The 21,485-nt window shown below is 53.7% G+C and overlaps 10 protein-coding genes across 10 annotated transcripts; 6 read left to right on the forward strand and 4 right to left on the reverse strand.

The window, feature by feature from the left end:
* Positions 1-10: 10 nt before the first annotated feature.
* Positions 11-5,443, forward strand: BAUCODRAFT_65248 (uncharacterized protein; the record flags this gene model as incomplete). Its single annotated transcript, XM_007675549.1, has 2 exons — positions 11-3,698; positions 3,801-5,443. 2 exons carry the CDS (start codon positions 11-13, stop codon positions 5,441-5,443), a joined length of 5,331 nt encoding a protein of 1,776 aa, XP_007673739.1.
* Positions 5,444-5,747: 304 nt separating this feature from the next.
* Positions 5,748-7,712, forward strand: BAUCODRAFT_145918 (uncharacterized protein; the record flags this gene model as incomplete). The annotated part of the gene is made up of 1 exon (XM_007675822.1): positions 5,748-7,712. One exon carries the CDS (start codon positions 5,748-5,750, stop codon positions 7,710-7,712), a length of 1,965 nt encoding a protein of 654 aa, XP_007674012.1.
* Positions 7,713-7,716: 4 nt separating this feature from the next.
* BAUCODRAFT_103498 (uncharacterized protein) lies at positions 7,717-9,109 on the reverse strand (the record flags this gene model as incomplete). Its single annotated transcript, XM_007675823.1, has 2 exons — positions 7,717-8,580; positions 8,644-9,109. 2 exons carry the CDS (start codon positions 9,107-9,109, stop codon positions 7,766-7,768), a joined length of 1,281 nt encoding a protein of 426 aa, XP_007674013.1. The 3' UTR covers positions 7,717-7,765.
* Positions 9,110-9,618: 509 nt separating this feature from the next.
* Positions 9,619-11,127, reverse strand: BAUCODRAFT_384610 (uncharacterized protein). Its single transcript, XM_007675824.1, has one exon. It carries the CDS (start codon positions 11,059-11,061, stop codon positions 9,913-9,915), a length of 1,149 nt encoding a protein of 382 aa, XP_007674014.1. The 5' UTR covers positions 11,062-11,127; the 3' UTR covers positions 9,619-9,912.
* Positions 11,128-11,282: 155 nt separating this feature from the next.
* On the forward strand, positions 11,283-12,366 carry BAUCODRAFT_31191 (uncharacterized protein). Its single transcript, XM_007675345.1, has one exon. It carries the CDS (start codon positions 11,669-11,671, stop codon positions 12,302-12,304), a length of 636 nt encoding a protein of 211 aa, XP_007673535.1. The 5' UTR covers positions 11,283-11,668; the 3' UTR covers positions 12,305-12,366.
* Positions 12,367-12,482: 116 nt separating this feature from the next.
* BAUCODRAFT_31194 (uncharacterized protein) lies at positions 12,483-14,536 on the forward strand. Its single transcript, XM_007675346.1, has 2 exons — positions 12,483-13,929; positions 13,990-14,536. The coding sequence occupies exons 1-2, from the start codon at positions 12,763-12,765 to the stop codon at positions 14,425-14,427; spliced, it is 1,605 nt and encodes a 534-aa protein (XP_007673536.1). The 5' UTR covers positions 12,483-12,762; the 3' UTR covers positions 14,428-14,536.
* Positions 14,537-14,808: 272 nt separating this feature from the next.
* Positions 14,809-16,714, forward strand: BAUCODRAFT_385117 (uncharacterized protein). The gene is made up of 3 exons (XM_007675825.1): positions 14,809-14,925; positions 14,998-15,099; positions 15,515-16,714. The coding sequence occupies exons 1-3, from the start codon at positions 14,908-14,910 to the stop codon at positions 16,553-16,555; spliced, it is 1,161 nt and encodes a 386-aa protein (XP_007674015.1). The 5' UTR covers positions 14,809-14,907; the 3' UTR covers positions 16,556-16,714.
* Positions 16,714-17,515, reverse strand: BAUCODRAFT_385071 (uncharacterized protein). The gene is made up of 3 exons (XM_007675826.1): positions 17,380-17,515; positions 17,284-17,320; positions 16,714-17,231 (listed from the first exon to the last, which is right to left on the reverse strand). Exons 2-3 carry the CDS (start codon positions 17,300-17,302, stop codon positions 16,873-16,875), a joined length of 378 nt encoding a protein of 125 aa, XP_007674016.1. The 5' UTR covers positions 17,303-17,320; positions 17,380-17,515; the 3' UTR covers positions 16,714-16,872.
* A 366-nt stretch (positions 17,516-17,881) lies between these two features.
* BAUCODRAFT_385201 (uncharacterized protein) lies at positions 17,882-20,100 on the forward strand. Its single transcript, XM_007675827.1, has 9 exons — positions 17,882-18,101; positions 18,152-18,290; positions 18,344-18,444; positions 18,511-18,804; positions 18,872-19,166; positions 19,245-19,557; positions 19,614-19,690; positions 19,740-19,926; positions 19,988-20,100. Exons 1-8 carry the CDS (start codon positions 18,036-18,038, stop codon positions 19,910-19,912), a joined length of 1,458 nt encoding a protein of 485 aa, XP_007674017.1. The 5' UTR covers positions 17,882-18,035; the 3' UTR covers positions 19,913-19,926; positions 19,988-20,100.
* Positions 20,101-20,226: 126 nt separating this feature from the next.
* Positions 20,227-21,482, reverse strand: BAUCODRAFT_120217 (uncharacterized protein; the record flags this gene model as incomplete). The annotated part of the gene is made up of 2 exons (XM_007675828.1): positions 20,227-21,189; positions 21,258-21,482. The coding sequence occupies 2 exons, from the start codon at positions 21,480-21,482 to the stop codon at positions 20,227-20,229; spliced, it is 1,188 nt and encodes a 395-aa protein (XP_007674018.1).
* Positions 21,483-21,485: the final 3 nt, after the last annotated feature.

Consider the following 21,485-nt stretch of genomic DNA (forward strand, 5'->3'; position numbering starts at 1 on the left):
GTCCACAGCCATGGCAGACGTCAAGCTCCCAACTCTGCCTGCCGCTCACGATCGATTCCTGGAGTATCTGGCGACTTATCCGCAGAAGCCCTTGCTCGAAGTACTCGAACCTTACAAGCAGTACGATGCAGAACTGCGGAAGATCTTTGCTCAGCACCCGGAGCATCCAGCGAACCATCATCCAAATGTGGTTCCGGTGTTCGCAGGTCATGAAGTTAGTGTGAAGATCAAGGCTCGTGACCTGGCCGCCGAGTCTCCGCAGGACAAGGACTCCTATATAATGCCACTTTCCGACGATGCCCGCAAGGCCGATGGCTCGCCAGCTATTGTTCAATCGCTGCAAGAGTTCAGAACCAACTTCGCCGTCTTCTCTGAGAGCTCACTCGCCGATCTTGATTGGTCGAACGTTGTCGTCGCCGGATCTGCGGTCGTAACGTCTCTTCTGTCGGTGCCCAAAGAGTATGCAGAGTCGAAACGTGCCCTACGAGCCTACTACCACGAAAAGCTTGCTCCTGCGTCGGATGTTGATGTCTTCCTGTACGGACTGACAGAAGAGCAGGCTATCGATAAGATTAAGCAGATTGAGCGTCAGGTGCGCGACGCATTGCTTGTCGAGACCACAACAGTGAGAACCAAGAACGCTATCACCATTGTCTCTCACTACCCGACTCGGCACGTTCAGATTGTTCTTCGTATCTACAAGTCTATCTCTGAAATCCTGACTGGCTTTGACGTCGATTGCAGCTGTGCAGCGTACGATGGTGAGCAAGTTTGGGCGTCTCCACGGGCGCTGATCTCGTACATGACGCAAATCAACACCATCGACCTCACACGCCGCTCGCCTAGCTACGAAAACCGCCTGTCGAAGTATGCCAAGCGAGGTTTCGAGATATACTGGCCGAACCTGGACCGCTCGAAAGTCGACCCAACCATCTTCGAGCGAAGCTTTGGACGTACGGAAGGCCTGGCTCGACTGCTCATTCTGGAAAAGCTGCCCCGGAACAAGGATCGAGAAGCGTACCTGGATCAGCGGAGAGCGGAACGAGGCCGGCCTCCAATCAACCGCTTGCGGATACGCAAGCGGTTGGTAGCAGGCAACGTGAAGAACGATTTCGAGGACGAGGTAGCTGAATGGGTCGACACGGACGAAGTTGCCTCATACCATACATTCACCATCCCTTATGGCCCAAAGTTCACCGCGCGCAAAATAGAACGGCTACTGTATACCAAAGACATGTTGCTCAACGCGGAGTGGAACAAGCCGAAGGATCGCAAAGAGATCAATCTGCACCGTCACCCTGCCTTTTTCGGCTCTGCAGAGTACGCCATTCATGACTGCTGCGGACAATGCCCGAAACCTGTCACGGTCGAAGAAGAGGAACTCGCAGAGGAAGAGGACAAGATCTACGTAAGCGGAGATGTTAGGTTCATCAAGGACGACCCAGGCCGACAAGCCATAGGCAGTTTCAACCCTTTGACTGCTGACGACTGGACAAAGATGGCCTATATCAGCAACACTGCTATGCTCTGTCAAGCCATCGTTGATGGCGACACGCAATACGTCCGATCTTGGCCTCAGCAGGAAGGAAATGATCCGAACGCACGTGACTGGACCGGCAGGACACCGTTGCATCTCGCTGCCGCTAACGCGTCGGTGGAGGTCGTACAGCTTCTCATCGATCACGGTGCTCGCTTGGTGGCCCGCCTCGCCGATGGAAGGACCGCCTTGCATCTCGCTGCAATGCGTGGAGACGTTGGCATCATTTCGGCTCTGATGCGAAGAAGCGAGGCTAACGAGGAAGTTGTGGAGAAGAAGCTCAGCTTGAAGCGCGCTGTTCGAGGAGCGTTGGAGACTGCTCGTATTGGCATGAACAATGTCCCTATGCCAGACGCCGCGAAGAACGAGTCTTCCGAAGCCGATCAGGATATTGACATGATGGACGATGCTAGAGACGACGCTGATATTGATGCAACCACCGAAGGCTCTATGGTCAAGGTTAAAGGAGCGACGGCACAGCCACATGAGCCATCATTGACTGACGACAAGGACGACGAGCCCGATGTGTACGACATCAACGTTGTGGCCTGGGATACTGCTAACTCGCCTCTGCATCTCGCCATCATCCATGGGCATCTTGATGTCGTCAAGAGTCTTGTGCAGGATTTCGGCGCGGACGTCTTACTGCCCATAAAGCTTTTCAACGAGCATGACAAGTCTGCTCGAGCTGCCATCCTAACGTTAGTGTTGGGCTTGCAACTCCCGTCAGAGAAAGTGGCAGAGATGGTCAGAACGCTACTGCAACTAGGTGCTACCGCAGCGCAAGCGGACGTTGACCAGAGGACAGCCCTGCAGTATTGTGTTGCCGACAGACCTGACGAATTGCAGACTATCCGCGCTGCAGATCAGACGGGTCTACGCCGCGCGATCAACCACCTGTCGGTTTCTGGAGCGAACTGGAATGTGCGACTTTCTAGCCCACTTCTGACTGCAATCCAGGCTAGAGACGGTGACACAGCACTGGCTCTGCTCGCAGACGGTGCGAAAGCGCAGATTGCGTTTGGTGATTACGCCAAAGCATATCAGACCAAGCATGAACTTCTTAATGATTCCAAACAAAACCGCCGCAACTTCGAGCAGAATCAGAAGCAGCCCGTCATATTAGCCGTTGAGTGCGAGCTGCCTTTGGTATGCGCCACGCTTGTCACGAAATATGGCGCTGATCCAAATACACTTACGACGAGCGGTTACCAGGTTGTGAACCAGGAGTACAGCCGTCGATACACCAAAGGCGAGAGCTTACTGGACCTTGTCCAGAAGAAGTCACAGACGCTTGCGGAATGGCAGCCCAACAAAAACCAGCTTCAGGCGCCTGAGGCTTTGAAAGACGACGAACATTACCTCGGCAGCTATACGGAGGGTTCCTATGCTCGATGGTCTGCGCACATGCAGCTCGACTCTGCTAAGCACAGCTACAAGGAAGCCCGGAAAAGGTACGAGGAGCAGGTACGACAGAGGGAGAGCATTGAAGGCATCGAGGAACAACGGAATGCCGTTTCGAAGATGGCAAATGACTTTCAGCAATTGGAGACTGCACTGCTAGATGCGGGATCGAAGACATTCGCAGAACTATATCCGGACATTCAGGAACCGGATCAAAACAGGGGAGGCGCTTACAGGCACGAGCACAACAAACAACCTCCTTTCGCTATTGACTTCAGCTTTAGGCTTGGCGACCTTACCAATGAGACGAAGGATCGATACCTGCGACTTTTCGAAGCCGTCTGGCACGGAGATATCCAGACCGTGAAGCAGCTCACACTGATGCCATGGAAGGACTCAGAAGGCGAAGACCATGCCCCCACTCAGATTGCGATCATAGACCAACACGATGCCTCGCCACTTTCGATCGCGGTCGCCAAGCATCATGTTGAACTTGCGAATGCAATCCTGGAGATTGCGGATGCGCAGTACGAAGCACCTGACGCACCAAAGCAGAGACGTTTCAAGCTGGAAGGCAACACTAGCGATGTCGATAGCGGTGACGAAGCAAGAGAGGACGAGGACGAGGCTGTGATACCCATTTCCTCGGAGATTGTGGACGATCAGTTTACTGTCGAGACTATTGGTGAGCTTTCGCTGCAGGTGAAGAGCCGCGTCACTGCACTCAACCTGCTTGCTTGGTCCTGCCCAGCCTTGAGTCTCTCAGAAAGGACGGTATCAACAGAGGCGCCGAGTGCGAATAGAGGCTTCACCTTCTTCGGACCAAGGAAGCCTGCAAGATCTGTCGGCATGCATACAGTCATCGCTAAAACAACGCCGCCTAGCCCGCCCCAGGGAATCTCTGAGCGAATTTGGGAGGTGTCTTCACCAAGCAACCTTCTTCAGCTCGCGCTGTACAGAGATGACCAGGAGCAGCTGGAATGGCTGTTGAACAAGCGTGAGGAATACCTCCAGCGCTCCCAAGCCGCAGGCGACGACGACAAGTCTACGTTCTTCGCGCTGGATACTGCTGACTTCACGTATGGCATCCAAGTGGATCGGCCACATCTTCTGGAAATGATGATCACACGGACCGGTGCTGGCATTTCTCTAGACAGCTTCATGCGAAAGAGCGGCGTCGAGCTCGGAGAGAAGTCAAGGGCGTACCAGGGGCTGTCCGTTCGTGGTCGGAAGAGGAAGGACTGGGCAGATGCCAGTCGTGGACATACGAGACATGAGCCGCTAGAAGAACAACAGCCGCTGTTGCTTCAAGCAGCGTATGAAGGTTCGCTGAAGTGTGTTGAGTGGGCTATGAGCGATGCGCCTATGCGGGCCTACCTCGACTTCGCGGAGGCACACAAAAGTGACGAACGGCTACAGCGCTTGGCACAAGCGGAGGGCGGCTTCGAGACATTGACGCAAAAGTTCCTCAATGCTCGCTGGGATCTGACTATCCACTGCTATCTTATGGGTAACCAGACTGCTGACGACGACGGCAAGATGCTGAGGTACTTGATGGCGGCGCTGCCATCTGCAATCGATGCCAAGTCTACCGACGGACTAACGCCCCTTCACATCGCTATGGAGCTCTATGATCACCTCGCCGTCAAGATGCTGATCGACACTGGCGCTGACCAGACCGCCCGTGACAAGACAGGCAACAATATGTTGCACCGATTGCTCGGACGTTATATCGACGATGGAAAGTACATCAAGAAGCTGCCGGTCATGCTCGAGTCACTCGACAGTCGACTTCTTCCAAGCTTATTCCTCGAGCGGTCAGCGGCTCATCCAGGCTCGCTCACTCCCTTAGCGAAATGGCTGCGAGATGTCATTGGTGGCCTACACCGGTCTGATGAATACGCCGCGGAAACCTTGCGACTGCTGCTACGCTATAGCGAAGGGAGAGAGCTCGGCTTCATTAACGGAGAAGGAGATACACCCCTCCATGTGGCTGTGCGAAACAACAACTACATCGTGGCGAACATCATTCTCGAACACGATCCGACGTTGCTTAACCGCGAGAACGCAACTGGTCGCACCGCGTACGAGATGGCGGAGGATGCGGCCATCGTTGTGATCTGTGCTGATCCGCCACCCATGCCTTCTGATGTTTTGACATACATGCAGCGGAAGGGTCGTAGATACGGCTTGTCCAACGGCTGGATGTTTGATGTCGCGAACCGCGATCCGAAAAGTTTTGTTGAGCCTATCGAGACTGATAGGCGGAACAACCGGGAGAAAATCTGGGCCCTGGTTAGAACCGTGAAGGACAGACTGAGTGGTGCTGGCAAGGTGACGAGGAAGCTGGTATCGCTCAATGAAGCCAATGAGGTGGCCAGGCGTCTTGCTGCCGTCAAGGCAAACGATCCTCGTCCCGGCAGTCAGCTTGACAATGGTGACGATGTTGAGCGTCGAGATGAAGTGCGACTTTGGCTGGGTAGCGCAGATAGGAGGGTTTGAGAACGGTTCTATTGGTCGCAAGGGGTAGTATGTTCGCTGTAGAGTATAACCTCGTCCATTGTTCGCTCTGACCCACCACTTATCTCCTCGGCCACGGCTAGGGCTGCTTCGGCGTTCGAACACGCACTCCACATTGAAAATGTGGGGTGAAGATCGAACATCAAACCCCCGCCAAGAGCCAAGCCGGTGCCACGAAATGCAATGAGCATACGACCATTTGCTGAAGGCTCAAGTGAACGTCAGATGAGAGCTGGTGGTCGTAGATGATGCGCGGCTTGCTCGTCCTATCCAACCCGGACCAACAATGTCAACTTCCGTACCATCTCTCACTTCGCTACTCAAACGGGCCGATATCGAGGACCACGAGGAAGTGTTGAGGGCCGCCGACGCCGCAATCAAGCAGAACAAGGCAGACGTCGATGCGCTGCATGCCAGGATTGTAGCGCTACTCAAACTTGACCGCTTCGACGATGCGATCCGTGCGTTCGAGACGGGTGGGGATGTATTGAAGGAGAAGGCACGGTTAGAGTATGCATACGCGCTGTACAAGGCTGGTAAGCCATTGGAAGCGGCACAGCTTGTACACGAAAGCGCAGAAAGGGGTCATAGACACGTTGCGGCGCAAGCAAGCTACCGTACCGAAGACTTCAAGCGAGCAGCCGAGTTGTATCAAGATTTGACAACAACACGTGACAACGATGCGATCGCCGACCTACGGATTAATGCCGGTGCAGCGGATGCACAGCTCGAGTGGTCGCACCAGGGAGAACTTGTCCGGAATAAGAAGCCTGCAAGGGAAGACCTTGAGGCTTTCGAAACAGCGTACAACGCCGCCTGCGGAAGCATAGCTAGAGGAGAGCTAGGACAAGGAGAAGTCTTATTGAAGCGAGCCAAAGATCTCTGTAACGCACTAACGGACCTAAGCGAGGAGGAAAAGCGGATAGAGCTTTTACCAATCACTGTACAGCACACATACGTACTTACCAGACAAGGGCGGACGACCGAAGCTGAGGGGCTGGCGAAGAGTATTGATGTGAATCTGATACCAGATTCGAGCACACGCTATATTGCACATGTCAACCAAATCGCAGCATCGTCGACGCCGGCAAATCCTTTCTTGGCACAGCGGCTCCTGTCCAGAGACGCTGGAGTACTCAGAGCCGACAAGCCGTTCACTTTCCAGACCAGTGCTCTTGGCCTGAACAAGTACGCCATTGACCTGCAGTCGCTCAAGTTTGCAGGCGTGGCAGAGTCAGCGGCTGCAGTCATTGCAAAGCACCCGGCGCCAACGCTTGATGCATACACTAACACTCTGGCCGTGGCCAATGCTGCCGCGCATGCCAAGGCCCAGGCTGGCAAGGAAGCACTCAAGCACATTCTACCCGTATTGGAGAAGCGTCCGAATGACGTGGGCCTGATACTCACAATTGTTCAGCTGTATGTAACCACTGGCAACTCTGGCTCAGCAATCACATTGCTGCAAAGCTTCCTAGACCGGCTCGAACAGTCGAGTAGTGCAGCTGACATGGATGTACGCTTTGCACCAGGACTAGTGGGTACCATGGTAAGTGTATATGGAAGCAGTGGCAGGAGGGAGCCAGTGAGGGTAGAGTATGCAAAAGCCGCACAGCATTGGCGACGCAAATCGAAAGAGCGACCAACGGGTGTTGTACATCTTTTGAAGGCAGCCGGAGGTGCTCTCCTTGAGTCACCGGAAGCGGAGCATCGGCACCTTGCGAAAGAGATCCTCACCGCGCTGCACCACCTAGACAACAACGATCGCTACGCAGCTGCTGGTCTGCTCGCTGCGTTGCCCGATACTGCATCCCCTGGACAGTTGTCCTCGTTGCAACCAGTCGAGCGACTTATTGCAGGCGTGGATATTGATGCGCTGGAATCTGCTGGGATAGCTCAGGCACCCTTGTCCGCTGATGCTGCTGCACTCAACGCCCGGAAGAGACTGGGTGAGGACATCAAGCCAAAGAAGCCGAAGCGGCTACGCAAGTCACGACTACCGAAAGACTACGACCCGAATAAGAAGCCAGATCCGGAGCGGTGGCTACCGCTACGAGACAGGAGCACTTACCGGCCGAAGGGAAAGAAGGGTAAAGCGAAGCAAAATCTGTTCAGCCAGGGCGCGGCGCCTGCTGTAGACAGCGACGGCTCAAGGCCAGCGACACCGGGCACACCGGCTGGGGAGGTGGTGAAAGGCAAGCAGCCTGTCGGCAGTGGAGGGGCGAAGAAGAAGAAAGCCAAAGGGAAGAAGTAAGTCGCTACAGCTAATGGTATGTGAAAGTGCCAAACCCGATCAGAGTGCCGCTTTCAGAAGAACGCAATCGTTCTGATCTCAACGCTTTCACGGAATGGCGCATCCGGCTTCGAAGTTGGGTCCACAAACGCGCTGTGGCCCACGAAGCGTGCCCTGCCATCTGTCTCGCTGTCGTACGTCTTCAGTAGGATGACTTTATCAGGTGTCATCTCTGGGAAGTACCACCATTTGTGGTCGGGAGAATACTTCATGACGTAGTTTTCACCCGTGCGTTCCCGATAGCGGAGATACAGTTTGAAGAAGTCATCCATGGGTGAAGTTGTGACGTCGCACATTGCTAGCGGCATCTCTTCGACCTTGGCAAGAGGCTTCCACACGTTCAGGAATGCGACGCGACGAGTGAGTAGCTTGTCAGCCTCTTCCGGCAGCAGTTGGCGGACCCGGACCGGAGCCGATTCATGAGTGTAGTCGCAATGCACTAGAGGGACTGGGGTGCGCTGAGTAGTGTTTGTCTCCTGAGTGAGCTTCTTCGCAGCATTTTTCCTCGTCCGGATGGTGTGATCGAAGACTAGAACATCCTTGGCACCGACCTCTTTCTTTAGAAATTGAACGACCTCCGGGTAGAACTTTTCTCTCACACTTTGCTCGTCCTCCCAACTCCCCTTGTACGATGGGCTGAAACCCTTCACCGAGAAACCATGCTTATCCAAATCGAACTCCTTGGCGCGATCCCATCCATCATAGAAAGTCATCTCCTCTGCATCGTTTCCAGGCTCATGAATGTGCTTGTACTTCCCTTCCGCATCCTCGTAGAAATACAGCTCGGTTAGGCTGCCGTCGCTAGGCGCCTTGGTATAGTTCAGCGAAGCTTTCACAGTCTTGGGAGCATCACCATTCTGCTTACTGTGCGAGCCGTTTACGCCATTGGCACTCTGTTCGCCATGATCACGCTTGTACTTCTCCGGAAGCAAAGCCTTCTCGACCGCGGGCTGGGTTTTTTGCCAGCACGGCAAAGCTTCGATGTCCTTCATCCAGCGCGACAGGTTCTTGTACTCGGCCATTGGCAGCTTCGATGCCTCATGCAGGTGCATCGGAGACGCAACAGCAATGTCTGCAATAGTCACACCCTCACCGCAAAGAAACTTCGTCTTCGCCAGTTGGTCATCGAGAATCTTGGCCAACTGCTTCCATCGCGGTGCCTGAGCGTCAATGATTGACTGGTCTGGCTGCGAGTCGAGCAGTGGCTTCACCACGTACTCCACCAAGTAGGCATAGCATGACGCGAACCAGGCGGATGCCTCCCACAAGAGCCACTTATTCACCTCTGCTCGCTGCTTCAGATCTTTAGGATAGTATTTCTCGCCCTTGCCATCATCGTGGTCGGCGGCGTACTGCATGATGGCGTTGGATTCGGTGATTACAATGTCGCCATCCTTGGCAGCTGGTACAGTTGCGCAAGGATTGATCTTCGTGTATGAGGGGTCCTTTTGGCCGTCCGCGAAGTAGTCGATGAACTTCAGCTCGAATGGAAAGTCCATCAAGTCAAGGCCGGCGAGGACTTTGCGGCAGTTAATCGTGCATGGGTCAAGATAGACCTCCATTTTAGGCGCCATAACCGCGATCTCGCGTGAAGGCTGACTATTGCAGAAACGCAGATCAACAGGCTCTTAGTTTCCAAGCAAAATGGACGCAGTACCACGAATGAAAAATATGAGGTGAAAGAGAAGGCCCCAACATTTGCTGCTGTAGCTTTATGTTGCGCCTATGAGGCCGATCTTACCTTATTATTCCCGCGAGCTCGGAATCTAGAACATCAGCCATGAGCAGAGCTTAACAACTGGCGAGGGAGCCATCCACACCGGGCGGACGGGAGCAGCATGAGCGCTGTCAATCTTTAGGCTTTCGCTTTGTACTGCAGTGAGCGTAGAGTGGTGGCATGAGGTTAGATCAGTCAAATCAAGGACCTTCCCCGCAGCGAACACCTCTACCCCACCTTACTTCCTAACACGGACGTACAATGTTGGAAAAGTGAGCGCCCGTCACGTGGTGTCGACGAAGTTCGTTATTGCAGGTGTGCTTTGCATGTCTGTCCGTGGTTGAGCGGTCGGCACGGTGTCATGGTGGTGAAAGCAGGCGGCACGACGAACATATCGGTACGATGCATTCTGCGTTCGGCTCGCTTTTGCCGGCGCCAGTCGACCTATCCATGACCCCATCCATACTTTGAGCCGCCTTCTCCACGGTTTCTGCGACCTTCCGCCCATTTGTCCTCGATGCTCTCCTGGTTGCTGCGAGCATTGTTCACAAGTTGCTGCAAGCTATGCTTGCCCGGCGCTACAGTCTTGACAGCCTTGTGCTCGAGCGTCTCGCCGGACTGACGTATCTCTTCGTTCGCAGCATACTCGGCATCCATGTTGAAGTGAGTGGCGTTAGCTGGCACGTTCTTTGCGCTTCGTCCGAAAAGCTGTCGTCGTTGCGCAGGCGTGAGATTCAAGTCTGCGGCAACTGCTTCGAGCGAGTTGGGAGCCAATTCTGTAGTAAATGGTGATCTTATCTCATGCGGTACGGAGTGTTGCTGCTCGTCCAGGCCTTCGATTTGTATACCGTTTGTTGCACCGTAGCTTTCCGTGACGGCATCTGAGGGCATATCGTCGTCCTGCGCAATCGAGAAAAGACTCTTCTTCGACGGCGGCGCCCTGGCGAGTGGCTCTCCCGGCGCCTGACCAGACACCAACGCCCGCCCACCTGTGCCTAATTGCTCGTCTGCTAGTTCCTGTGGTATAGGGACAGCCTTCTTCGGAACAACTTTTTTCTTCTTGTTGTTCGCAACACTTAACGGCTTGAATCTCGTTGCTCTGCCTAAGACCTTCACGTCGGGCGCTTCTCCGCCAGTGACTGCTGGTGTCTGCGTCCGTTGCGGCAAGGACGGTGCTCGGTTGCCGTAGTCGTCGTAGTCATCGTCCTGTAACGCGTCTTGGGCATATTCCGTTCTCGGAGGAGGCACACGGCTAAAGGCTGCTTCTGAACTGGTTTTGAGACTTACGCCTTTCTTTAAGCCGGTCGGCTGCTGCGTAGCTGGCTTCTTCGGCGCTGGGAGCAGGCTGTTGAAGCCTTCAAATGCGCCGGCCGTCCTCGCACGCTTGACTGGCGGCTGTTGCGGTCCATCAATGTCCTGCTCAGCGACCTCGGGCCTCAGACTTGGTAGGTCAACCTTGATCTTGCGCGCCTCCGTCTTCTGGAAGACAGCGGGCTTCGCAGAGCCAGAAGGGTTGTGAAAAGTTGCCGCTTGGGGAGCAACAGTAGTCTCAGTGTCGGATGTTTCACTGTCAGAATATGACACCAGGGCCATCGTTTAGCCTGCACCGGACAATGTGTTTGTCTCAGGTGCCAGTAAAGGGTGAGTCTTGCATAGCAGCAACAATGAACCCAAAAAGCGACTAGTCGCTTGGGATGCAGCGGCTAGTCTTTCCCTACAGACATCAAGCAAAGCTGACCGAGTGGGCGTTAATTAGCGACCATTACTTGCTACATGCAAACCACTCCCAGCGCTTGATCAACCCTGTCTTCACTCTGTGTATAATGTACAACATATATTCTCTGTTATGCGGTGCTAATATCAAGATGCTAACAGTATTACTGATGCGTTTGCCGGAAATTCTCAGCGCAGCTTATAATACTAATCTAATGAAATATCATCCGCCCTGATCAACAACAGCGGTGTCCAGACTTGGAAGGTAAAAAATCACAAATGCCGCCTATTGCAAATCGCGGGCATTGGTGAGTAGACAGCTCCGTCGCTTTGCACTCCCGTAGGCTGCCATTAATGGGTAGGACAGATATTCACTTTGTGGATGCTTTGCCAAACATACTTTTATCACCCGGGAGATCGTTACCTTCAATATTGAGCGTTCCTATGCCGAACAGCTCTGCCTTAACAGACGCCCATCAAGCATACTATGTATGACCTCTGGCGCTCCGAGAGGTTGGTATATCGTGCCGTAGAGGTAGAGGACGAACCCTTCTTGGCCCGCATACAGGCGCAGGCGAAGTCGCACCTCAACACCGCGCCTTTCACCCCGAAACCTTTATCGAAAGAGTGGGTCAAGGGCACGCGGGAGTGGCTCCATGACAAGTCTCTGATTGAGGTGGTCATATGTCTGCCAGTGCCTGCGGAAGACGCCCCTCCCAGCGAAGCGGTGTCCGCTGCAGGCGAGAAGCCAAATCCTATCGGTCATGTTCGCCTCGAGGATATGTCACCTAACAACGCTCAGCATAGGCATTCGGAAATAGCGATCAGTCTGTTAGAGGAGTTTCAGGGCAAGGGTTACGGTGGTGAGGCTATCAAATGGGTTCTCCGCTGGGGTTTCAAATTCTGCAATCTGCATCACATCGCCATCAATGCTTTCGAGTGGAACCCGGGGGCTATTCGTTTGTACCAGCGTCTGGGCTTTGTCAAACAGGGGGTCAAACGGGAGTTTTTCTGGTTTGGCGGGAGATACTGGGATTTGGTTATGCTGAGTATGTTAGACAAGGAGTGGCGGGAGCTTTACAGTAAAGAAGAGACGCAGGAAATGATTGCTGGGATGACATAGCCTGGCAATGTCAAATATTTTGGAGACATGACAGTATCTTCTGCAAAGGCTCACATAGCTCGCTGCTGCATACGTCTAGTAATGCGTCTTCGCCACGCGTCATGCTCGTTCGATCCTCGTTGTCCAACAGTTTGACAGATGTGCGTGGTGCTCTTCGCTCTGCTCGGATGACTGGCATTGCATCGCACCCATAGTGGTTACGGCGTGCTTAATACCGCGTGACTTTCCACACGGTGGCTTAGCCACCGGGCTTCGCAAGCTTGCGGATGGCGTCAAAACTCAACTCCGTCCGCGGTGCTGTAAATGCAAGTCCGATCGCAGGCTCAGTCAGTATAGTGCAATGACACCGCACACTGAATGCTGCGGCAATTGTTGAGCGGAAGCAGGTGCGACTGAGGCGTATGGTGCATTATAACATCAACGAGCAACCGCACATTCCACAATGGGTTTCCTCCACCATGAACGCTGCCATCGTCCTCGACAGCGGCGGTCACAATATCGCCTTCACCAATCTTGACGAGATCAGTGGCAAAGTGATTCTGCACTGTTCGAAAAGCGTCGACATACAGAGCATACTTGTGAAGCTGGAAGGAGAAAGCCGTACTCGCCTGCTCTCTCCTGGAGGTGGACCAAATGACGAGAAGCCGACACCACAGATAGAGTACCACAAGATCCTCTACAGGGTACAAATGGCCTTTCCGCAAACCGCAGTACTGGAATCACGAACCTGGTCCAATTCTGTAAAGTCCTCGTCCACCATGCCTCCAGGTGAACATGAATTTCCTTTCCGTTTCAAGATACCATTCAACAACTCATGTGCGACGGACAGAAGCACCATGCCCAGTGTGAGTGTGTCCAGTATAGGTCTCGAGGTTGCAAAACCGGCATCACGGCACGTGAAGAGGACGCTACCTCCAACGCTCAGTGGCTTCCCAGGCGAGGCCGAAATCAGATACTTCGTCAAGGCTACGGTAGCGCGGCAATCCTTCTTCAAAGGCAGCGTGAGAGCGTATACGCCGTTCAACTTCTTCCCTATCGAGCCACCCAGACCGCCAATGCATGGCTCGGAGGTTTTCGCACGGCAAAGGCACACGTTCAGCGCTTACGCTGGCGGCGAAGTGCCAAAGGTGAAAGGCAAGGGCATCTTCGGCATGAAGAAGGGAGCGCCATTACCTACCGCGTCAGCGCCTCCAACAATAAGCATTGACGTTCGTCTACCGGAGCCTGCCATCTTGACTTGCAATCAAGCAATACCGCTTCGACTAATTGCGAAGAAGTTAAGCAGCCACGCGGAGACGGTCATGCTTCAGTCGTTACAGATCTCTCTGCTGGGATATACCAACGTGAGAGCGCACGGAGTTCACCGCACAGAGACCAACAGCTGGGTAATCATGAGCAGGAGTAACCTTGCTATTCCCATCGGCTTACCCACCGATGCCGTCGACACAGAGACTGTGCTCGATGACCGCATGTGGAACGATCAGAAGCTGCCAAACACGGTCGCTCCTTCCTTTGAGACGTGTAACATATCGCGAACTTACCAGCTGGACGTAAGGATAGGGTTAAGCTATGCAGGCACTCAGCAGAGTGGGCACAAGGTACGCAAAGATGTCATTCCACGTATTGTACGAACAATGAGAACGCAAGTACCATCAAGTCTGGTGCAAGACTGACAACACTCACAGCCACAGAACATTGCGCTGCCTTTGCGGCTGGACTGTCAGGTGTACTCCGGCATTACACCGCCGCCTCAGCTTTTGGAAGCAATGGCGCAGGCGAAAGCCAACATTCGCCGACCTTCTCTTGTAGCTGATGCAGCTTCCGAGAAGCTCAAGACTGACGGCCGTAAGCCTTCGACAGCCGCAAACCACGTCCCACCAACACCCGTGGACGCAGAAACGGTACGGCCGTCTGCACCGCCAGAGCTGCCTGCTCGGCCGGGAACCGTCTCAGCTCCAGAGTCGCAGCAGCCGCCAATGTATAGTGATGCGCCGCCGAGCTATGAAGACGCCATTGCAAGTCATCTGCCACCTGTTGATGCGCCTCGGCCAGAATATGCGCCTCCTCCAACCACCAATGATGTTATGCTCAGGGGAGATGAGAAGAAGGGCTGGGTGGATTAATGAATAGATCGACTCTATCCTCGTTGGGTGTGGAATGAGCCTGACGCAGCACTGAGTGGCAGATAACCAGCGATAGTAGGTATAATTGATAAGTTCACTTGCCTAGGGCCAGCTCACTGAGTCATGTCACGTGAACGCGGGAGCAGCCGCTAAGGCAGTATATTAACCTCCGCGTTCGTCAGCCCAAAACGCTCTTAAACGGATACAAACATTGGCGCACACAATCGAAGTGTGCTCCGGAGCCTGTAGATCAGTTGCGAAAGGCTTGTAGTATGCCATGATTATGAAACCAAAAAACGAAGAGTGCAACAGACAAATAGCTACCTTCTCCCGCACGGTGAAAGCTGCGCAGCCGAACACCTCCGCCTCTGCAACGACTCACATTCAAGCATAGCGACGGCGACTACGGCGCGCGATCAGCTCAACAGTGTTTCCTCCTACTCGTGATACCCTTGGCGAACCTTCTTCACCAACTTCGGGATGACGAACCAGCTTGTGGTACGCTCAGGTCCAGTGAAGGCCTTGGTGATGGACAAGGCTACAACGATTGCAGGCTAACACGTTTCGCAGGGCGAGATCTACAAGAAGATCATTGAGGAAGTCGTTGCCGGTTCGAAAGATCAGTTCGAGGAGAGCGGCGTAAGCGCATCTGTGTTGGAAGATTTGGCGAAAGTGAGTGATGCACTTTTCCCATCTTCATCCCAAGCAGTACCCGAGTGAAGCCCAGAAGTCCTCTGGGCTTGCGAATCTGCAATTCACATCTCACTCTTTCGTCATTGGCAAAAATCTCCTAGTATCCGTATAACATCTGCATCTTGACTGCCTCCTAGGCGGCGCAGCAGGAGCAGGATTTGGATGATGGGCGCAGAGCGGGCAAGAAGCGGGGCTTCAAGGTCTCAGAGATCGGAGGGCGGCGCTCCTTTACAGTCACAGTTTTATACGGATTTGACCCACCGACCCCGGTCACGCTCAACCGCCGCTTGACCGCTTTCGGTAGCTCGCACGTCATGTGACGCCGCGTTCAGCGCCATACCCTTTCTTGCTCTGCGGTATTGCATGATTGGTCTGCACGCTAACAGCATTGCAGGAATGGAGAACCAAGCTCTCTGCACGCAATGTAGCAGTCATGCCATGGGATCCTAAAGCTGCACCGCCACAGGCACAAGCTACAACTGCTTCGCCGCTACCGTCTGCAGCAAATGGTCTGCCGTCGTATCCTTACGACGGTCAAGCCGGTGCCGTCAACGGTAGTACTTATATCAAAGCTGAGCCCGGAGCGGAGGCACAGTATCATGGACTTTCAAACGGCTATTCGCGTGAACCACCACCCACCCAAGGCGGATTTGCCCGGGCGCAGCAACTTGTACAGCAACAGCAGGCGCAACGTGGGCTCGCGCTTCCCGGCCAGCGTCCGCAAGGCTTGCAGATGCCCACGCAAAGTGCACAGCAGTATGCGCAACAACAGCAGCAGTACAACATGCAACGTCAGCAGCAAGCATTGCAGCAACAGCAAGCCCAGCCTCGGATCAAGGTCGAAAATGAAACCCCTCAAGTGAACCAAGGCTCTTATACTCAACAACCTCGGCCGCCAACTGCGACATATGCGCAGACTGATGGCGCAGATGATGCGCTTCAGCAATGGCAGTCTCAGCTTGCACAAAGACGCGCAGTCACGGCCGAGCAAACCCGGCGTGCTGATCGTATGATGCGGGATCAAGTCCTGCAATCTTCGGCAGACCTACAGAGTGGCTTGATGTTGCCTCTCGGCGAGCAGCCGGGCTTGTATGACCGAAAGCGTCGCGGAACTGCTCCGATCGCGAGTGGCTCGAAAGCCCAATCACAGCCTTCGATTTCTCAACTCGACGGAGACAACGACTTCGATGACGATGAGGCTAAGATCAAAGACGAAGATGACGAAGACGCCATCAACTCAGACCTTGATTCGGATGAAGACCCTACAGGTAACATTGGTGACGAAGAAGACGACCTCGGCGATACCATCCTTTGCACCTACGACAAGGTGCAGCGGGTGAAGAACAAGTGGAAGTGCACGCTGAAGGATGGCGTGATGAGCATAAGCGGCAAGGAGTGGGTCTTCCATAAGGGCATGGGAGAGTTCGAGTGGTGAAGCGTTCGCTGCGCCCTTCAAGTCGAAAATTTCGACTGAATCACAGCGGCGTCGATGAGTCAAACCAGCTCGACATTCGAAACGGCGCATTGGGTCGGAGCACTATGCCTTCGTGCGATTGGGTAGAGGACCGTAAGCTGTAGCGAGCGGCGTCCGGACCAGACTGGAAACTGAGGGTTTGCGGTTCATTTTGCATAATGCTGTGTTGATAAATAGGCTTGCAGTAAGATCACTGCGCCGTCTGCCCAACAAATGCATTAGAATGCAGGGAAAGAAGACAACCTGACAACCAAGGATACGTTCAGTAACTAGGTGTGTTACGCCTCCTTGTCAGCTGCATACTTCTTCAAGATCTCAAGTTCAATCTTTCCCAACGCCTTCTCGTTCGTGGCATTCAGAAAGATCTTCGGTACGATCTTCTCGCCGGCCGGTTCTCGTTCTCTTGCGTCAAATGCTTCCAGCCACCTTGAAGCACAAAGACACCACTTACAGCCGCCTTTGAGACCTACTGGTCGTAGGTCGTTGCCTTGCTTTGCTGTGAAGTCGAGAAACTCCTCGGTGACTTCTGCGGCGACTGAGTGGTTGCCGAAGTCGCTCGCGGGGACTTCGCAGTAGCCATTACGAAGATAGCCAGTCATGGGATTTGTAGAGTGCAGCGCGAGTGGCTTCTTGAAGACTGAAGGAGGGTGTCAACATATGTGTCACTGATTTGAAGTATTCAGACGTACCATTGAGTGACTTGGACATGGCGAAGAGTTGTTGTTGCTGGTGATGCTGATGCTGAGCGTTGCCGAATGGATTGTGCAGTGCCGAGCTCAGTGTGCTGATGATGCCTCCTATCACGAGGATATACCAGGCGTACTTGTGGACTGTTTGCATTGAAGCTTGAAGCGTCGCCTCTTTCAGGGTCGAGCTATTCTCAAATCACACACATGCATGATCGCCACTGACGTAGATTAGGTTTGGTGCATTCTGGGGGAACCCCGCTCATTGTGGCTTCCGGCTGGGACGGGCAAACACTGAGAGGACCTATTGACCAGCCAGTGAGATATAATACAACTGCACATACTGGTTAGGTTGACATCCTTCACCATACGAAGACGATCAACGAGCGGATGCACCCATGTCTGTGTCATTGCGGGAAGCCTTGTCTGCACACGATCTGTCAGCATTTAGGGCTGAGGAGGGAACCTGCATTGCAGCTGGAGTTGGATAGCGACATTGGCTATTCAGCTACGTGCTCTGCCACGCCGGCCTTTATTCCCTTGGCTTCTACTCCTGCGGTGAGCACATTGTGCAGGTAGGATGATTGTGCACTGTTCCTTCGGTTGGGAGGATTGCTCAAACAAACTCATGTAAGGCTGAGTTCAGGAACCTCAGTGGCATCCTTTAGCACTACTGTCCCTCGCTCTTATGCGTCTTGACTATTGTTGGAGACCCTCTCATCCTTTCCGGAAGCGAAAACACACATAATATTACTATGGACAGGCTCATACAATCGGCTCTCGCAGCTCTCGCACTTGCGACGCTTGTACACTTGGCTCAGGCACGATACTCATAGCCATGCCAGGCTACCGAAAAGGCTGACTGAAGCAGGTCATAGCACGGGCGTATAACAGCGATCTCCGTCGCATTCCAGGCCCGGTACTGAACAGGTTCACCACGCTTCCGCTGAAGCTTCGAGTCTTGTCTGGGAGACGGACACATTATATTCATGCACTCCACAAGATCTATGGTAGGCTTGTTAACTCGTCTCCCAAGCGTCCGTCAAGCTGAAGCATATTGTAGGCCCAGTCGTGCGGATAGCGCCCTTCGAGGTCTCTTTTTCCGATATGAGGGCTCATCGTGAGATCCATAAGGTTGGGACGCAGTTTATCAAAGCTCCATGGGTGCGTTCTGCCAATGGCCCGGTTCACCCTTCTCCCTGTCACTGACATACCACATTGGGCGAACAGTACCAGAACCAGATGCCAGGCCAGCATTCAGACGAGCTTACCGGCGTGTTCGGTGTTCGAGACCCGAAAAAGGCGATTGCACGGAGGAAGCTCTTCCAGATGGCAGGTTCATTGACCACGGTCCTCGAATGGGAGCCGTTGATCGTCGACATAATCAAGCAGACTGTGCAAGAGATCAAGCAAGAAGGCCGTCAAGGAGTTGTTGACCTTATGAAGTGGTGGCAACTGATGGCAGCGGACGTCGTGGGCACACTGGCCTTCGGCGAGCCTTTTCGGCTTGTCGAAAAGGGTCAGGTAAGTCGTCGCGAAGTAGTCCGATCACTTTGATATTAAGAAGCTGACGATCGGCCATGGCTTAAAGAAATCGGAGTTCATAGAGAACGTTGAGGCAAGCACGCTGTACGTGGGGCTGAGGTTGGAGCTGCCCTGGATTATGAATGCTTTTCAATATATTCCGCTACCTCCAGTAGGTCGTCCGGCGGATATGCTCAAGCGATATGTCTCGAACGGGCAGAAGGCCGTGCAGAATTCGAAAGCCGCAGCGAAGGGCGGTATCAAGACACTTTTCTCGAAGATGGTGCCCGAGGAAGGTGAAGCACCGCTGCCGGACTTTCTCGTAGCTATAGAGAGCGCAAACGTGATTGTAGCTGGGACGGGTAAGCACAGATTGTTTGTGATAGCCTACCGTTTCGTCGTTGGCCGTGAGCTCTTGCTGATCCGATTTCTGATACCAGACACAACTGCAACGTTGCTAACCTGGCTTGTCTACGCTGTACTGAAGAACCCCAGCGTCAAGCGAAGACTGCTCGACGAGTTAGATTCCTGTCCTCAAGCTCCAGACTGGGAGATTCTCCAAGCGCAAACATATATGCAGAATGTCATTGCGGAGACACTCCGTTGGATGCCACCTATTCCTGGGCCGCTATTCCGTCAAACGCCCGCAGGCGGCGCAGTCCTGGCTGGTTACGCTATTCCGGGCGAGACAGTCGTGGAAACGCAGGCTTATACAATGCACCACAACCCCGATGTTTGGGAGGATCCAGATAAGTACGACAACCTCCTGACCGAGCGCTATGCATCTTAAAGCTGACCGATTGTCACAGCTTTAACCCTGATCGATGGAACCATGTCACCCAGGAAATGAAGGATTCGTTCTTCCCATTTGGCGGCAATGCAAGGAGTCAGTAGCGTTGATTAGGAGTTTGTTGAGCAACGCTGATTAGTGGCAGCCTGTGTTGGCCAGAACATTGCTCGACTAGAAATCGTCCACGCGGTCTCGACCTTCTTCCGCGAGTGCCCAGACGCCAAACTTGCAGACTCGGTGACGTCGGAGAGCATGGACTTCATCGACTACTTCGCGATCAAGCCTGTAGGTGGGAAGCTGGAGATTGACTTAACGTAGAACAAGTCTCGGAAGTAAGTTCGAATTCGAAACGTAGCAGCCATGCGCTCATAACTCAAGACTCTACAATTCCAGGATGGAAGTGGTCGTATCCACTATACTCTTGATGCAGGTATTGTTAAGCGTCTCAAGGTCCATAGCTCCGCGCTACACCGATACAGATAAAGGCCGAGATTTCAGCGAGAGTTTCGGTGGTCTGGTAGCGTGACACACGGCCTCGATCATTCTTTACGCTTGCGTCGGTTGCGCTCGTCTCTAGGCGTATGGGCGCCACCCAAGATCAAGCTAACTCTCGTGGTGGCTTCCAAAACACTTCACTCCAGAATCTTGCTCTCGCCGTTCCCTACGCTGACCCAGTGCGTGTCGTCTGAAGCGTCTCCTCGCCCGTTCGTGCCTGCCTCGGCACGATCTCCTGCGCTTCTCTGCAACTGAGATGAGGCTTCCTTCGGCGTGATGGTTTGCTGCTGAAGTAACCACCCGATCAAACCACGACCTCTCTTAATCTCGTCGTGAGTAGAGACCCAATAGCGAGCGTTCAGCGCTCGTTGAGCCTCCAGACCGTTCAGACCACCACGGTTGATCTGCAATGCTGTGATACCTTTCGTCGGCTTGAGGCGGACGTTCTGCAAGCCGTGCACAAGCGCAAGCGTTCTGATGGTCGGTGACGCTCTGGTCACCATGGAAAGCTCTTGCGCCGCAATGCCGTGTGGAGTGTAGATCACCGCTTCCGCAGACTCTTCACTCTCATCCGGCCCGATGGTGGCATGTCGCTTCCGAGCATGGCTGTGACCATTAGGGTGGCTTAGTCTCGTTCGAGCATGCTGATTGTTGAATGTAATCATCAACGCTGAATGAAGGTTGCCAACATCTGAATGCTGCACCAGTCTGCCGATTCCAACCCACTCCGGTAGAGGTGGCACACTTGTGCTTCGCCAGTCCACATCGTCAGCCGGACCAAATTCGTCAATCTTGGTAATCGTCCGGAAGTGTTGCCAGCCACGGATCACCTTGACAGCCTCCTTGACTGCAAAGACCGGCACGTCCGGATGTAACTGGAGTAATGTCTCTTGGTGACAGTGATCGGTAAACTCGTGGGATATAGCGAGCGCATCAATGAACGTCTCTAGGTTGCCATCCTCGAGCTCGGCATTCTTACTGCTTTTCCTGCCAGCCCCAATTCGAAGTCCCGACGCTAGTATTTCTATTTCCTGCGCAAGCTCTTCAACTGCTGCGATACTGCCCACCGCGCACGGCTCTCGGTGCCATTGCTGAGAGAACTATTGGTTGTCGTTAGTCTCATATCATCGCAATCGAACAGGCGAGTCTGACGAGCAGAAGAACTTACCCAGGAAGCGAAGTCGATCTGGTAGCCGCCCAACCATGGATCGATCAGGATATTGTAGTATAGGCGCCCGCCATTGCGAACCGCACTGTCTGGTCGTGGAAGCTGCAACAACCAGCTTGTATCAGCGTTGAGGTGGTGTAGGATGGGACGATGAGTAGCTAGGGCGGCCTGAACGGCTTCTCGTAGCTCGAGATGCAACTGTGCAGAAGGTTCGTCATGCGCCATCCC

Source organism: Baudoinia panamericana, assembly GCF_000338955.1.
Source record: "Baudoinia panamericana UAMH 10762 unplaced genomic scaffold BAUCOscaffold_3, whole genome shotgun sequence".
NCBI lineage: Eukaryota > Fungi > Ascomycota > Dothideomycetes > Mycosphaerellales > Teratosphaeriaceae > Baudoinia > Baudoinia panamericana.